This window comes from Hemicordylus capensis, chromosome 2 (assembly GCF_027244095.1).
Source record: "Hemicordylus capensis ecotype Gifberg chromosome 2, rHemCap1.1.pri, whole genome shotgun sequence".
NCBI classification, from domain to species: Eukaryota; Metazoa; Chordata; class Lepidosauria; order Squamata; family Cordylidae; genus Hemicordylus; species Hemicordylus capensis.
Window position 1 is genome coordinate 131596476 of NC_069658.1, and position 16582 is coordinate 131613057.

General features: G+C 44.7%; 1 protein-coding gene across 1 annotated transcript in view; it reads left to right on the plus strand.

The window, feature by feature from the left end:
* LOC128343660 (thioredoxin-like) overlaps positions 1-16582 on the plus strand; it is a 58017-nt gene that overhangs the window by 40167 nt on the left and 1268 nt on the right. The window contains exons 3-5 of the mRNA XM_053293088.1: positions 8192-8296; positions 14351-14410; positions 16121-16186. Of these exons, the coding sequence (XP_053149063.1) occupies positions 8192-8296; positions 14351-14410; positions 16121-16186 (231 nt within the window). The remainder of the gene's footprint in view (positions 1-8191; positions 8297-14350; positions 14411-16120; positions 16187-16582) is intronic.

Sequence of the window (16582 nt, forward strand, 5' to 3'; positions counted from 1 at the left end):
CAATGATTCATAGTCACAGAGAGTCATACATAAGAGCAGGGGTTCCCAAGCTGTGGTCCTCCAGATGTTGCTGAACCACAACTCGCATCATCCCCAGCCACAATTTATGACTGACCAATTTTCTTGAAATAAAAACACACAGAGTCCTGCCATCTTGGGCTACATGTGTGCCCACTTGGGCTACATGTGTGCCCACTCGGGCTACATGTGTGCCCACTCCAAGCCCAGCCATTCTGGAAATGCAAATGGCGGGGGGAGCATGTTGCACTTTTTTTAAAAAACGAAGGCAAAGGGCAGAATCATTCACATGGGGTGGAATGATAGTCTAAGCGGGCGGTGGGGGCTTCAGTTCCAGATTTCTTTTGTAATTTTCTGCCATGAAACAAGCCACTTATAGGAAGTTTTATAAATTCAAAAAAAAAATCATTAAAAATCAATGGATGAACTGATCTACTTCAAAATCAATACACAGAATCCTGCTAACCTGTCCTACATCTGAGCCCTATTTCAGAACTCTAGGCCAATCCAGTTCAGAAATATAAAAGGGACCCTCTTTTCCCTTGGGAAACATCATGGGGGCCTCTGGGAGATTGGGCACACAGACCTGCCTCCGCCTCGCAGTCCGTGCCTAACGTTGCCCCTGGCCCATCTCCTCTTCCTGTCCCCCACAGTAAAATCTACTATGTCTACATGTAAGATGTGATGTCACTGCACTGTGAGTTTATCTGCCTGCAGAAGTGGCAGAAAAAACTTGCCCCATCATGATGATGATGATATATCCTACATTTTGTAATAGTGGAGATTACAATTGTTAGAGAGAGTAAGAGGGTCAGGACTGCTGCTTTGGCAGCAAGTTGGATGTATTCTGTAACGTCTAGTTCCAGCCTGCTTTCAACACTGAATGAAAACGGTTATTGCTTTTAGAGGATACGCAATCCACTATGAGGATACCCATGGTGGCGCTGATATCATTAAATGTAATGGAAGTCATTGCCATTGAGTTATTCTGCTCTTTCTTACAACTGGCCTCTAGTCTTGTTTTTCAAGAAATGGTGTTCTTTTAAGCTAAAATAATATTTTACCTAATTCCTTTGTTCTGTATTTTGGGGACAGCGTATGTAATGTTCCATACTTATCTTTCAGTGAGGGCAACAAAATATTTATTAAGGCTGAAGTTCTCTAGTTTGCAAAGTAAATTCAGTGTGAAATTTGATTTAACATATTAAGAATGTTCAATTAAACCTCTACTTCATTAGCTCAAAATTAGCTCAAAATTTGAATGGAAGTTCAAGTTTAATTAATTCTCTTGTTTCCCAAAGCCAGCATTCATATCTAATTGGTTAAGCTGTTACATCAGTCAGCACTGTAGAACTGAAGCTCCTATTTCATGCAAAGTCATTTACCCAATAACTATATTGTATACCTTGTGATGAAACTGAAGCCAATTACAGATGACACAATTAAAGTACATCAAAGAGCAAATTAACAATTCTGCAAAAAAAAAAAAGAGTTCACAGTTAACAAAGAAGTTAAGAAGAAACAGTAATTCAAATAATGTGCAAATCTGAGTAAATTTATCTGGGGTTATCTCACAAAACAGAAGGTGAGAGGGTAATAATTTAAATATGAACAGTTGAGGACCAGTGAAAGAAAACACCAGTTCCTGGCATCACATCAGCATCCTTATGCTCAGTGTTAGAGAATCAATGTGGTCTCTTGCATGCATGAGAGATACCAGAGTTTGGAGGCCTTATTCCTCCATGAAGCTGACTGGGTGCCCATTGCTCTCTCTGTGTCTGGCCTACTTCACAGGGATAGCCCCCATGTACTCTGCCCTAAGCCCTTTGGCAGAAGGGTGACACCCTGCAGGCTATTCTCTGCATGAAGAAGAACTGCTTTCTTTAACTGGGTCTGCACTGATCACATAGAGAGGCTTTACTCTTTACTTTCTTTACATTTATCATTTCCAAGAGCAGAGTCAGATATCTTCACCCTTAAAATGGTGCCTTCTTAAGGCACCGTTCCTTAAGTACACACACCCATACATGCCAAGACAGTGGTGGAGCCTGACCGCCAGCGGCCCGTGTGCAGCCGTGGCGGCGGCCCCCCCAACCCGGCCCCCTGCATCTGATGTCAGACCCGCGGCTAGCCACGCCCCCGCGCCTGACAGACACGAGGGCGTGGTCTGGCTCCCAAATGGAGCCACAGCTCCATTCGGGACTCAGTCAATTGGGACTGGAGGAGGGAGCGAGTCAGGTTGGCGCTGCATTTGCAGCACTGGCCGTTTAACTCCCGAGGGGGCCACGCGACCCCTTTGGGAGCTAGACTCAAGCTAGTGCTGCATTCGGGCCACAAACGCAGCGCGGCCGTTTAACTCCCGAAGGGGCCATGTGACCCCTTCGGGAGTTAGACTTCTGCTGGCGCTGCATTTGCAGCGCAGCCAGAAGCAACCCTTAAAGGCAAGGAAGAGCCACTACTGGCCGCGCCAGAATGCAGCGGCTGTTTAGCTCCTGAACGGGGGCTGCTCGGCCCCTGCTCGGGAGCTAAACCAGCACCCCCGCGTCTGACCTCAGACATGGGGGCATGTCGGGGCCACGAAGCGCGGATCCTGATTGGGTGCAGCCCGGGTTCTTTGAAACCATTCGCCCAATGGTAGCTCCGCCCCTGTTCCAAGAGTTCCTGGAGAGAGAGGCCACTGATTCCATCCTGACATTAATGGCCCACCACTGCACAGGCTTTTCCTGTTTGCCCTCACACTAGTTTACTATATCGTATCTGAGTGGCAACCACATGCTTTATTTATTTATTTGATTGATTGATTGATTGATTGATTGATTGATTGATTGATTTCTATGCCACCCTTCCAAAAATGGCTCAGGGCGGTTTGCATCTGGAGTGTTGCATGAGGCTCAAGGAAAGCCAGAATAAGCATCCTAGTGAGGCCTTGGTGGTCCTCTCGTGTTTACTCAAAAGTGGGTGGCACTGAATTCAATAGGGCTTACTCCCAATAAATCTGTTTAGGGTCATACCTTAAGCCTTACTATAAACTTGCCCACCACCAGACTACACAGTTTTTCTTCTTTAGGACAGGATTTGTTGTAAACTTTCAATCGTGGGCTCTGTCATCTGATTTGATGGCAGGCCTTGTACAAAATGTGCATGGTGTGAGGTCGATCTAAGATAACTGTGCACTGCCTCATCACCTTGTGTTCAGAGCTTTCTGGAACAAGCATGACTACATTGTAGACCTCAGAGCTGATAAGCAGCCTTTCCTATATACCTTCTGGTAGATGAGGGCAGGAGATCAACAGGAACAAATGGCTCTGTGGAAGCCTACTGCCCACTTCAAATTCTAAATTAGGCCTGGAAACTCCAAAACCACAAGTCAATAACAACATTCTGTTGCAATATGACTCATATTTTCCTTACACATCTTCTGAGAAAGTCCTCTTTTTCAGTATCAGCTGCCATGAGTCACACTGAAAGGCATGGTGGTTTAGGAATACCCCGAACAAACAATATTTCCAAAAGCAAAACCTGGCGAATGTTTGGCAGTCGACTGCTTGATCAAGCCACGGTTTGCAGGCTGATACGTGTTTTATTGTCCCAGGGATTGGTTGTGCTTCTTTAGTCTGATGGACCTGGTCACATCTTGTTCCTTTGGATACTTTTGCATAATAGAAATCCAATTCCAAATTGGCCCAGCACTGCTTTTGCTGGACAATAAAACAAAACAAAACATGGGAACTGGATGGTTAGCAGATCATGAGGCTATTCTCACGCGCAGTGGGTTTCCACTGTGCACGTGTGGCAAGCCCGCTTAAATGCCCGTCCCTTAAATGAGGTTAGCAGAGCACATGCTCCGCTACCCCCGTTTGTTTGATCATGTGTCACCGCAGCGTGGCTCATGAGTAGCCCCCCCCGGGAGGCTACAACAAGCCTCCTGGCATCGGGGGGGCTCCCCAGAAAGCCCCATGCACTTGCTCGGAGTATGCTGGGACTTCCAGCCCCCAATCCCCACCACCCCAACCAACTCAGTGACAGAGCCGGTAATCGTGTGGGCGGCCGATCTGGCCACCCAGGGTGAACTGCCTGCTCGTCTGCAGGAAGAGCGGGTCAAGCTCTCTCTCCCTGCAGAACCCTCTTAGGCGCGCCACACTGCTTGTGTAGAGAGCCTTAGTTATTGACTTGAAATTTTAACTGGGAAAGTGTTACTTGTACCTGATTCACACATTCATGTGCACCACTTGGCTCTTGGGGTGAAGAGCAGAGGACAAACATTCCAAATAAACAGGTGTTCTTTACTTTCCCTGCATGCTGTTTCCTCATGTAGTCGATCACGAGACAATTACAGGGGGTGGACAGATGTGTTCACTCCCGATACAGTTTTCGGTATCACCACATAGTTTCCCAATGTGGGCTGAATGGTAGACCACTCAGGGCCCTTAGAAGGAAAGCTGTCCTCCTAGTTGCCTAAGTGGCCTGACTGCTGCTGGGATAGTAGTTTTTTCTGAAGCTCCAATCATGGCAGCAGCCTTAGAAAAAACTATACATCCTAGGAGCTTTTGCAGCACCCGGGAACCTAGGAGAGGCGCCTTTTTGAAACTCGAGCCTCAGGATAGTAAGGCAGCTTGAGTACTCCTTCTAGATCAAAAAGGATGTGATGTAGCCTGTCCCAACCCAGTCCAAAGTAAAGGAGGGGAAGGAGGAGATGTCAGCCAGGGGGGGGGTGGGCACAGAACAAGGGACTTGGTCTGAATGTTAGAGTTCCAACCTCAGTCAACCTGACAGCTGGGAGGGACCTTATGGCTTCTCCCAACATTGCCACTGTTGTGCATGTCAAGTCAGGCCAAAACACCAACATTTTGGGCCATGCACAGATCCAGTAATTCCCCCCTCCAACCCTGGAGGTGCTAAGAAACAATGCTTGACCCACAGGCTCCCAATTTGAGCTTCATAGTAACTGAGAATTTGCAACACAGTCCCTAGGATTCCACCTTCTTAACTGGCCATGCTCCTGTGCCATGCCTTTAAGAGCAGTCTGACACCAAAGAAATTGAAATCAATACTGGGGAAAGTTTCACTGGTCAAATTTCTGTTGTGAAGATGTTGTGAAAGGCACAGGCACATAAGCTTAAAAAAAAAAAAAGTGGAAGCCCTGTTAATCCTGCCTTTCCTAAATAACACCCCAGAGACTCCTCTCTGAGGGCAAACCTCTTTCTTGGCCATCCATAAGTAATGGTTGAAGTTACAGGCTGAAAGGTTCTTCAGCGACATTCCACTATGTCATAAAACATCCTGGCAACCTAATCTGACCTGAATCACCTTCTGAGTATACAAAGTGAGAAGGAAAAGATTGCTATATCAGGGCTCTTGGGTGGCATCCACTATGCTGCAAAAGATACAAAATCAGGCAAGTATTTTAATACATGGTTCTGCAGAATTAGATGATTTGATAGTTGATTGAAAGCCAGATACTCAAGTGCCAGAAATCCAATTGTTTCAATGCATCTGGCCAAACCTACAGTAGTTGATAGGATGCATTTTTCTTTTTTCTTATTTCTTTCTTGACCTGGTAATGGATGGCAGAATCAGGCCTTTTAGTTATTTGCAAAGCCTTTTGTGATGTCATAAGTGATTACTTAATAATTTACAAGCTGTTCATTCCATGCTCAGAAACGTTGCTATAAAGTATACTCAGAATAAAACAGATTATTCGCCTTTAATTCCTTATTGAGTTCATAGCAAGCCTACACAGCCAGAGATCCTCCAGGCCAAATACAGGCCCCCAGCCACTGCCCATGCTCAAGAAACCTTCCGTCTTTGCTACTTGGTTCTCAAGCATCTGTCAGATAAGGCCACCATGTGAGAGGCTTACACGATGCACAGTGCTGCATCTCCAGAGCACCCCTCACTAGGAATGTGCACAGAACCAGGCAGGGGAGGCTCGAAGGTGGGAGGGGTTCTGCTTTAAGGACAGGGGAGGGTGCACTTACTCCTCCCTCCACTCCCCCCCCGCTGGCGCTCCATGTTTTAAAAGTTCCCCGGGGTGGCAGCATACCTCCCTGCCGCCCTGTTGCCCCCTTTACTGGAAGTAAGTGGAAGTATCTGGTGCGCCTGTGCCCAACGTGTGCACCTGCGCCCACAATGTCAGATAGGCATGTTGGATACTTCCACCTACTTCTGGTAAAGGGGGCAACAAGGCGGCAGGGAGGTATGCTGCTGTCCCAGTGGACTTTTAAAACATGGAGCGCTGGCGAGGGGAAAACGGAGGGAAGGGTAAGTGCCCTCTCCCCTGCCCTTAAAGCAGAACCCCCTTTGAACCAGTGGAACTGTCCGCCATTCATACCTGTTCCGTGCACATCCCTACTCCTCCACAGGGCTGCTGTGAATGCATACGCAGCCCCAGCATTGTTCAGAAGCAGCGCTTGTGCAAGCAGAGTTCCCGCAGTTTTCCCCATTGCAGCAAACGGAGGAGACTTTAGTTGTGTAGTGCTGCTTGTGCAACTGCTGATTCAGAACATAGTTGGGGCTACTTATGCATCCTCAGCAGCCCTGGTGGGAAGCGTTACGGAGATGTAATGATGTGCATCACATAAATGGTAAAAAAGGTAAAGTTTTGCCCTCAAGTTGGTGTCGACTCCTGGTGACCACAGAGCCCTGTGGTTTTCTTTGGCAGAAGACAGGAAGGGCTTACCATTGCCATCTCCTGCGCAGTATGAGATGATGCCTTTCAGCACCTTCCTATATCACGGCTGCCCGATACCAGCAGGAATTCGAACCAGCAACCTCTTGTTCACTAGGCAAGTCATTTTCCTGCTGTGCCATTAGGTGGCTTGTGTATCAAGTAAGCCACTGCTTTTTAGCCCATCTTCATCAAACAAATATGGGGGAAAGAGATAAAACAAAGTGAGAAGATAATATTAGATATTGTCTAGTGAGTGATTGTATGCAGTAATAATCCAGTATTAGTGGGTGATTATATGCACTGTAGAAGAGGTCAGGCAATTGAGTGGTCTGTTAGAAGAGTCCAAAGCTCAAGTACAGTTATAGGTTATAATAATGGCGCTAACTATTGTCAATAAATATGAATGAATACAACTCTGATGACGTACAAAAGAAATTGAGGATTTTGTTGAGGAAGATGTAGCATTTGTCTTCTGTGCATGGAAACCTATACCAACCTGCCAACCAGGTGGTAAAGTGATGATCATCTGTTGGAAGGAAGGTTGACGGATCTCAGTTTCCTGATCCAAACAGATGATCAAGCTTCTCAGAGCAGCTGGGCCTTTCAGCTTTTTGTAAACAGTGATCCATGCACCTCCTAGTTGCAAGGTCTTGCTTTTTTTATCCTGCATGCCCTCTTTTGTGTGTCCTAGATGTGATCCAGAAAGCGATCCATATTCAGGTTATCCTTGCTAGATCAGAGCAATAATATCTAGCAAGTGAAGTCTTGGAAAAAAACACAGATGTGATTTTGCTTATAATATCTTTCTATTCCATTCCCTGTTCACGTTCTCACAAACACAGACCCACTTGTGTTCACATCCACTAGTCTCACACTTGGTTGTATGGTTGACTGCTGTTATGAGAGAGTCCATACTCCTCTTTCTGAATCCCTTCCCTCCCACCAATAGCCTGATCTGTTTCAAGGCTTTGTATGCTGATGGGTGTTTTCAAACTCCTGAGCAGCTGGAATGTTCATAAATATTCCATAGCACCATAATACCTGAGCCAATGGCCAAGGGGGAAGCTCATTTCAACAAACTAAACACAGAGTTCTTAGTCAATAACTGAGGAGGTTTCATTTACCTTAAGTTTTTTTTTTTCTTTGACAAATTTCTGTAGTTTAGGGGCAATGTAGAAAAAACAGAGTTTTCCTCCTGCAAATCTTCATGCTTTGTGCTTTCATTTGATCTCATTCTTCTTTCTCTTCAGTCATGGAAACTGTCCTAATCAATTATCCCAAGCTAGCTTTGATTTTGTAAACAGGTTTATAATAGTTGTACAAAACTTGTAAAAAGAACAATAAAATACACATGATATAGATAATATTTGCGATTAAAGGCATAGTTTTCTCATTCATTCTTCAAGAAATGTAGAGCTCAAAAATGTTGGTCTCATTTGTTACCCCTGCTCTGTGACTGAAAGGTTTACTTGCTGCTTCCTTGTGCTCATACTTCTTAAACAGAAAGAATTTGATGAGTTTCTGAAGAATGCAGGACACAATCTTGTTGTCGTCGACTTTTCAGCAAAATGGTGTGGGCCATGCAAGATGATCCGTCCTTTTGTTCATGTAAGTCTAGCCTTGCCATTGCTGGCCCTCCCCAGATGCAAGAATAAAATATTAATCTGTTGTCCTCGTATCGGTTATGCTGGGTAACTCCATTCAGGATTCCTCCTTGCCCTTTATGCCTGGAACCCTTTCCCAGGAATTAACACCCACATGGTGCCACTTCTCCATTTGCCTTCAAACCCCAGGTAAATAACTCTGTGATGCTTTGGGCTCCACCCCTTAGTCCTCGTCCCCCAACCAAAACAGGTAAGTGCACTTGTTCATTTTGCCTTTTCCTCTATCCCTCCCACTGTTGGGTTTTTCCTTCCTACCAGTCTAAATTCAGATTGAAAGCTGTTTGGGGCAGAGCCTTGTTTTCACATTACTCTCTAAAGAGTCGTATGTACTGATGGTGCTACAATAATAATTATTCTCATTTAACTTAACAATTATAAAGGTGGTACACACAATCAAAAACAGCTTTGGGAGCTGTGCGCACTCCTGATCCTCAGTTGGGTGTGAGCAAACAGCTAGGTAGAAGGATTGGAGAGGGATCATGTGTGAGAGAGGAGCTGGGTAGGAGGGCTATTCCTCCTACCTTATTAAAATGCTAGGAACAAGAGCTGAGTAGGACATCTCCACCCTACCCAGCTCCCCACTTACATGTGATCACTCACCTGCACCTTGTTGTTTGCTCATACACAATAAAATACACAGTGCTCCCAAAGTGTCCTGCCCACCTTTTGTTTATGTGAACTGCCTTACTGTGTAGATCCCTTCCATGTTGCTGAGACATATCCAGCTATACTGGCTATCATTTCTGATAGTGCAAGGAGATGAATGAGAAGGACCATATTTAGTCAACTGGGCTTCCCTGAACCCATAGAGGGCCCTCTCAGTTGGCGAAAGTTCTGAACACAACTGATGAATGGTAATAAGATATTCCCCATATGCAACTTCTCCTGTCACTTCAACACTGTGAAGGAACAAGCTGCACTTTCCAAACTCTTCCTGACTGTACAGGAGCATGCTCAGTAAAATAAAAAAAAAGGTGGCACTCTTGTTTATCAGCATGAAGTCCTCACCCAAACCAACCAAGTTCTTTGCAGGCTCGCAAATCAATACAATTAATTGGAATTGTACCAATCAGAGTGGCTTTTAACTGGCAAATGAGGGACAGAAATCCAGTAGCTAAAGAAGTCCCTAGCAGGGAAATGAAGAGATGGGAAAGGTATACCTGTTGAATTTCTGTCTTTCATGCAGCTATCTAAGGTACAAGTGCCCAGCCAGAAAAAAGGTGGCAGGCCTGGTACCAGCCTGGTCCAAATTTGTCAGCTGAGCTTGTTCTTTTTAGCAGTGAGATATTTTGGCATTAAGGACACCTCACCATGTGGGACTGCTAGCTGCAGACCCTCGGGGGCTAATGAAAACAGCAATAAAGACATCTGATATTATAAAACAGCCAAATTGCTATTTAGATAGAGAGCAAGTTGCAAATGCAGCCTTTGGGTGATTTCACTGAAAGATTTAAAAGGCAGCAGGGGAAGCAGACTTATAAGGCAGACAAATGGTTGCTCATCTGCCCTTTCCCAGCAACAAGCAGAGCAAAACAAAGAGCTTTGCTCACTTCATAGATCCATGAATCAGTAATATGTAATGTCTGTTCCTACTCAATAGCTGCTGAAGTCCATTGTAAACACCAATACTCTACTGGAAAGACTGTGTGTGGACAGAACTATCCCTTCAGTGTGACACAGAGCTGCCATTGCAAACAGCATCCTCGTGTCAAATTATCCTGCAATCTCCATCAAGCGTACGATCACTCACCCCATGTTACTGATGTCATCATGTTGTGCATTTCCCTGCCCTCAACAGAAACAGCCAATAATGTGAAGCCGGGCCAGGATACACACAATGTGATGATGTCACAACATGAGGTAAGTGCAGGGCCTTTTTTATGACTGTGGGAAGCCTGGGGGCAGAATGTAAAAGTTGTGCAGATAGGGTTGTGCAACAGTGCCCTGCCATGCAATCCCCTATGCACAATGTTTGTGCTTGCACGACTGCTCTCTTGTGCAACTACACAATCATTACATTTCCCACAAGCACAACACTGCACAGTATATTAGCCGTTACATCTTGTATTGATAGAACAACCCAAAATACTGGAATAACTCTTGATCCTGGGATTATAATTTGAATTGATTAGTTACACCGCCTTGAATGAAAAGGATTGATCTGAACATTTTAAACACTGCACCATACTTTGGATGGAGGCTCTCCAAGTGTAGGGTCCAAGACAATTGCCCCCTTGCACCCTCCCTTAAAAAGGGCTCTGAGTAATTGATTCTGCACTCTGTGGGGGAGATGGGGAGAACTTGACATGGGGATGCAGTTTCTTGCCGCAATCCGTGATGCATTTAATGTGTTGATTTGGCAACCTGGGTTCCAGTACAGTCTGTCACTAGACAGCCCTGAGCAAATCTCTTTCTCTCTCCCTCTTCGTCCCTATCTATAATATGTAAATAATAGAAACATCTTTTACAAAATTATCTGAGAATGTGTGAGGTAAGGAAATGCCATTACTTGCCCTCAGCATTAAAGGGCTTTTCCTTCACTGATTTAGGGTGATCAAAGAAAGAGGGCTCCCATACCTTTAACAGCTGGGTGAGAAGGAATTGCAGCAGATGCGATTGCAGATGCAATTTCTCACCCTGCTGCATGACAAGTTGTCCAGGACCTGCCAAAATTCCCTCTTCTACTACACAAGTTACGGGAGTCTAGCCATCTTTTGCCAGTATTCATATCCAAGGCACATTTTGGAAACACAGGAACCTAACCATGTTGCCTTTGAGAAGGGTCATTGACATGGGATTCGAATCACTGCTAATGTTTTAGGGGTCTGATCCGTTATTGCTCAGTGTGAAAACATCAGCTGCTGTCAGGAAAGAATTGTATAGATGACCCAATTACTGTCTTTCAGGAAAACAGGAAGCTTACCTCACGGTATGAAGAATTAAACAGTGTCTGTCTGCATCTTTCTTTCTGCCATTCACATGCACACACCACACATACACCTCACACAGTGTTGTTCTAATTGGTTCCCCATGGATAGGTGCCATTGCAGATGTCCCATTTGTTGCTCAGCAACTGTTTTAATCAGGCAAAGGCTAATGAAAGGCTTGAATTAAAATCTCTTAGCATAAACGAGTAATAAGAGACATCTGCTAAAGGGGCTCCCCCTCCAAGGATCTTCCTTCAAGTTATTCTAGTTTTAGGTGACATTTTCCACAAGGCCTCCTACGTGCAAAATATAAAGTTAACAAATGCAGTGAAGATTAAGGCTCCAATACCATTAATATTTAGCCCTGTGTAAAAGAAGAAGTGTGTCAGGTGAAGCTTGTCACACAAGAGCAACATATGACTCCAGACCAAAGGTGCAATTGTCTAGAGAAGTGGTTTTTCAAACTTCCTAAATTCAAGACACCCTTTTTTCAATCAACTTGTCTGCTGAAGAACCCCTGCACACTTGCCACAGAATCCCTGTGCTCTGCCAAGGAATCTGGGAAATGTCCAAGGATGCACATTCAAGTCATGTGGGGTGCTGGTCAAGCTACTTGGATTTTATTACAGACCCACCTTAATGGAACACAGCCCAATCCTTGCCATATTCGCTTGGAAGTATATGCCAGATTGATTTCCAAATAGCTTAGTCATAGCAAATGTTTTTTGCTGGATTATGTCCAGTGAATCTTTCCTGGCTTGATGAATGTGCCTTAAAACACACCCAATGCTGCCCCATGGCTGAACATTGCATGCAACACTAATGATATTTTGGGCAACTTGCCTGCTTCTCATTAAGGATCTCTTGATATGCTTCTGCTTAATCTCAGAGTTCCTTGGGGTGCAAATTGAAAACCACTGTTTTAGAAGGAAACACTTAGGGCTGCCTCTCCCTCTGCTACACCATTGATTTTGAAAGTCTTCCCACATCTCTCTTCCTCCCCCACCCCTCATCGCCTGCAACTCCAACAGATAAATGCTGATTATTCATGCTGAGGATCAGTTTGGGAGTGGGATGAAGCACCCAGATTCAGTCAGGCATCCTCTTTTACCCCCCAAACAGATCGGTGCTGTGGCAGTTCTAGGAGGTACAAGGCAAAGCTTTAGGGAGCCAGGGACAATTCACTGGACACAATCCAGCAAAAGTTACTAAATTATTTTGCAATCAGTTTGGCTTACTTCCAAGCAAAGATGGATAGGACTGGGCTGTATCCCACACCCTCTTTTTCAAAGAGATGTAAATCCCTCTTATATGTGTGATTAAACACACAAGAAGTAGGATCGTGCCCAGTTCATGGCTGCTAATCCCACCCCATTTTCACATTTGGGTAAAAGTGTGAAAGAGCCTAGGCATCAAAAACTGTGCAATTGCATGGACAAAGCCTACATGCATACATGTTCTTAGACTATGGAATTCTATGTAAACCACTTTCATTGAAAAGTGGTATTATATTGGCACAGTCATGCCAGTATAGTTAATGTGGAGTGTTTTCAACATTCCGCCATTATAAGCCCTGAACATTCTATTGCTTATTAAGTCAAATGTATCCACCCAGTCCCTCTGAAATCGTGCACACCACTCCTCCAAATCTGGTACAAATCCATTGCAAAATGGCTGAGATACAGCAGTTTAAGTTTTTAACTCCTAAAAAGCGTTGACCACATTTTTTCACCACAGATAATCTATATCTTTAAATGTTTGATGTCTTCTTAGCATGCCCCAAAAATTCAGGCCCATACTGGACAGTTAGTTGCCTTTTGCTGGTTTGAAAAACATCCATCTTGTGGGTTTTTTTGAGTAATTACTCTTCGAAATCCCCATAATAACAGGGAAATGTTATTTCCCGTGTTAATTGCAAATTAAGATGCCCATCTTAACTTCCGCACCATATAAGCTGTACAGACTTTGTACAATCTGGAATGTGATTATGGCTTTAGAAATGAGGCTTCAGGCACCCACACTTTGCCTTGGTCTTTCAGTTGGATATTGGCCTGGGGAGTAATGCATCCAGGCAGTCATTTAACAGGTGCAGTTTCCCTAGAGATGCCCATGATGAATTTCTGCCTGATGAATCTCTGGCTAAGGGTGGAAGCATTGAGCCTCATTTCTACAGCCATCATCATATACCAGACTGTACAAAGTCTTTACAGTTCATACGGCATGGAAATTAAGATGCACACCTTAACTTGCAGTTTGCTTCTTTCTCTTTGGAGGAAGAGCGGGATATAAAATGTACAAATAAAATAAAATAATAATAACTTGCAATTTCCATTCTTTTTAGAGCACGAGTGAAAATGTAAAGCTTCTTAAGTCTCATCTTAAACAGGAGGTTTTGGGATTACTGAATATAAATAGCAGCAGTAATGTAGGCTCTTTAACATCATCTCCTGAATGCACATACAGTTTGGGGACAAGACCAGTGGCCACCGTTCTGCTCTTTCTACACATGTGTTCAGTTAAACATATGAACAGCATTTATGCTGTGATTTTAATTTGCTAGATGGTGCCCATGAGTGGGTAAAGCAACAGTAGCCAGCTAAGGAAAGGAGATTGCTGTGACTCACAGAGGCAAACACAGCTGCCAACTCTAACTGAAGCTATACCTGGAGTTTTTCTTATTCCCATTATGTTTCCCCCCAATATTTTTAAAACTCTACCAGATTGTTTTCAATAGTCACCTAGAAACTGATGCCAATTCCTAGACTGCAGGCCCATTCTAAAGGGTTTGCAGCCTTAGAGGCAAAAAGATGTGACTAGTTCAAGGATCAGGTTTTGTGAATGGATTAGTCAAAAGCAGGTACCATTTTATAATTTTGCTTGGGGTGACAGAATACCATCAAATATTTGTGGCATAATTTTGTATAGTGAAGAAGAGAATGGAATCGCTTTAACAAAAGGAAATCAATCTGGGATCATCCCTAGGCACTTGAGGTAAATGACAAATGTTGTAAAACTCAAGTCACATCAGTCGTTTATGTCAATTAATAGATTTGTTCAATTTTGTTTTGAAGGAGTTGGCTGTTCGGTATGAAAATGTGCTATTTTGCATTGTTGATGTGGACTTGGCAGAGGTAGGATACTAAAATCAGAAGATACATGATGTCATATGTTTCTACTAGAATGTTAACCCAAAGATAGACCTTGAAGCTATTCACATGTGCAAGCAAAACCAGGCTAATGAAGCCCGGCCTGGTTTTGGTTGTGCGTGTGTACCGCTGGGAGCTGTACAGCTCCTGGTGGCAAACCCGCTTAAGGAGTCCACCACGTAGTCCAGGTTTTGGGTGCGAGGGCACCCAGAAAGCAGGTTAAATGATCGTGTGTTGGCACCGCACAGCTTCACGCGGCACCTACACAGAAGTGGCGTCCCAGCCTGCGTCAGGAGGCTCCCCATAATGCACCGCGCACTCACACAGTGCATTGTGGGAGTTCTGGGGGCCTTCCAGCCAGCAGACCTCCTGGCTGCCAGTAGCAGCTGGAGAATGTCTGGGTCAGCAATCTGCTCACCCAGCCAGAAGGAACAGAGCTTCTGCAGGGGAGGTAAGCATTCTGTGGCTTCCTCCTCTCACTCCTTTAGAGCCCTTTCTCTGATTGTGAGAAAGGGCTCTTTGTCCAGCTGGTTGTCACTTGTTCTTTGCACTGTTTTCCTTCCTTCCTTTCTTTCTTTCTTTCTTTCTTTCTTTCTTTCTTTCTGACAACGGAGTTGGGGGGGAATTGAGGCAAGGGTAATCAGGGGACAAACAGGTGAGATGAGTATTATTTGGACTGATATGTTCAGCTGTGTGAAATGTGCTGCTTTCAAATGGATCTAACCTTCCACTCCCAACCTGCACACTCCCACTTCCAAGCCAACCTGCCTTTACCTCGAGTTCTGGTGGGAAGTTCTGACATTTGCATCCTGGTTTGCTGAACTGCAGTTCCATGGTTCATCCAGACTTAGAGTGGTTAACTGTGATTTACAAATCCTTATTGAACGAGGATGTGATACCAGAGTTGAATCTCAGCGTCACATCCTGTTTTAACTGTGATTTACTAAATCACCATTAAACAACAGCTCCAGGTTCAGACAAGCTTCGGAACTGCTTTAACAAACCATGTGATTTAGCTGGACATGTAAATGAAGGCGGTAAGGGGAGTATGGGGAGGGAGGGTACAGACTTTGAGGACTTCAAGCCTCATTTCTGGTCCAATATACTATGGTTTATTGGGTCATGTGAATCACCCTAGAGTGTAAAACCCTCTCTCTTCCTTTTCTCTCACTTAAGACATTTATAGAAAGTCAGTAAGGCCATTCACACGACCTTTTTCTCAGGGCAGAGAGAGCTGGGGGAGAAGGCAAAAATGCTCCTACCTTTCCTCCAGATGATCTTCTTTTCTTTGTGGGCTGCACAGCTCACGCACCCATATGATCCGCTCTGCTCCTGGCAGTGCAGCTTTGTGGAGTTCAAGAAAGCCCAGCCCAGCCTCCAGATATCCCTAAATGCACCATGCAAAGAGTGCTGTACATTGAGGGATTCCCCCACAGCCGGGCACTCTAGGCACCCGGCTCTGTATCTGCCCGGGCTACCTGTAGCCCAAGCAGGCCCATGACCAAGCACCTGGGTAGAAGCGTGAGCCTGTAAAAGCCCAGATAAAGGCTACCCGGTGAAGCAGCGCCAGGATCAGCCACAGCCGTTGATGGCTCATGAGCCTGGATAGGACTGCTTGTGAACAGCCTCAGTATCTAGTATATTTTAATGAGTTTTTTTAACTTTTTGGCATATAACTCCATCTTTCTTCCCCAGGATGTAGCTGACCATTGCAATATTGTTGCCATGCCAACATTCCAACTGTTCAAGAAAGGAGAAAAGGTATTTGTGGCCTAGGCCTTCGGCGTCGTGCTCTAGATTCCCTGCAGATCTGCCTATAGCCTGCTGATCTGCCTATTTCTGCCCTGTCTCTGCTTGGACTGGCTCTGTCCTCTGGCTCCCCCTAGGAGGAGGGCAGGCTTTAAAGAAGGCAGCGGGGGTCAAAGGTTAGGAATCCTAGCCTCAATGCAATGCTGTACCTGGACATTTTATTGTGCAAGGCACATACCTCGGAAACAATACATTTATGCCCACTCTTCTATGGGGTTGGAGGGAAACAAAATTTAAATATATACTCCTCAATCCAATTATACCATAATAGATTTACTCACTCTGGGCTATTTTGCAAATAATAATCATATTTAGCATTTATATGGCACTTTGGAGCATTCACAGTTC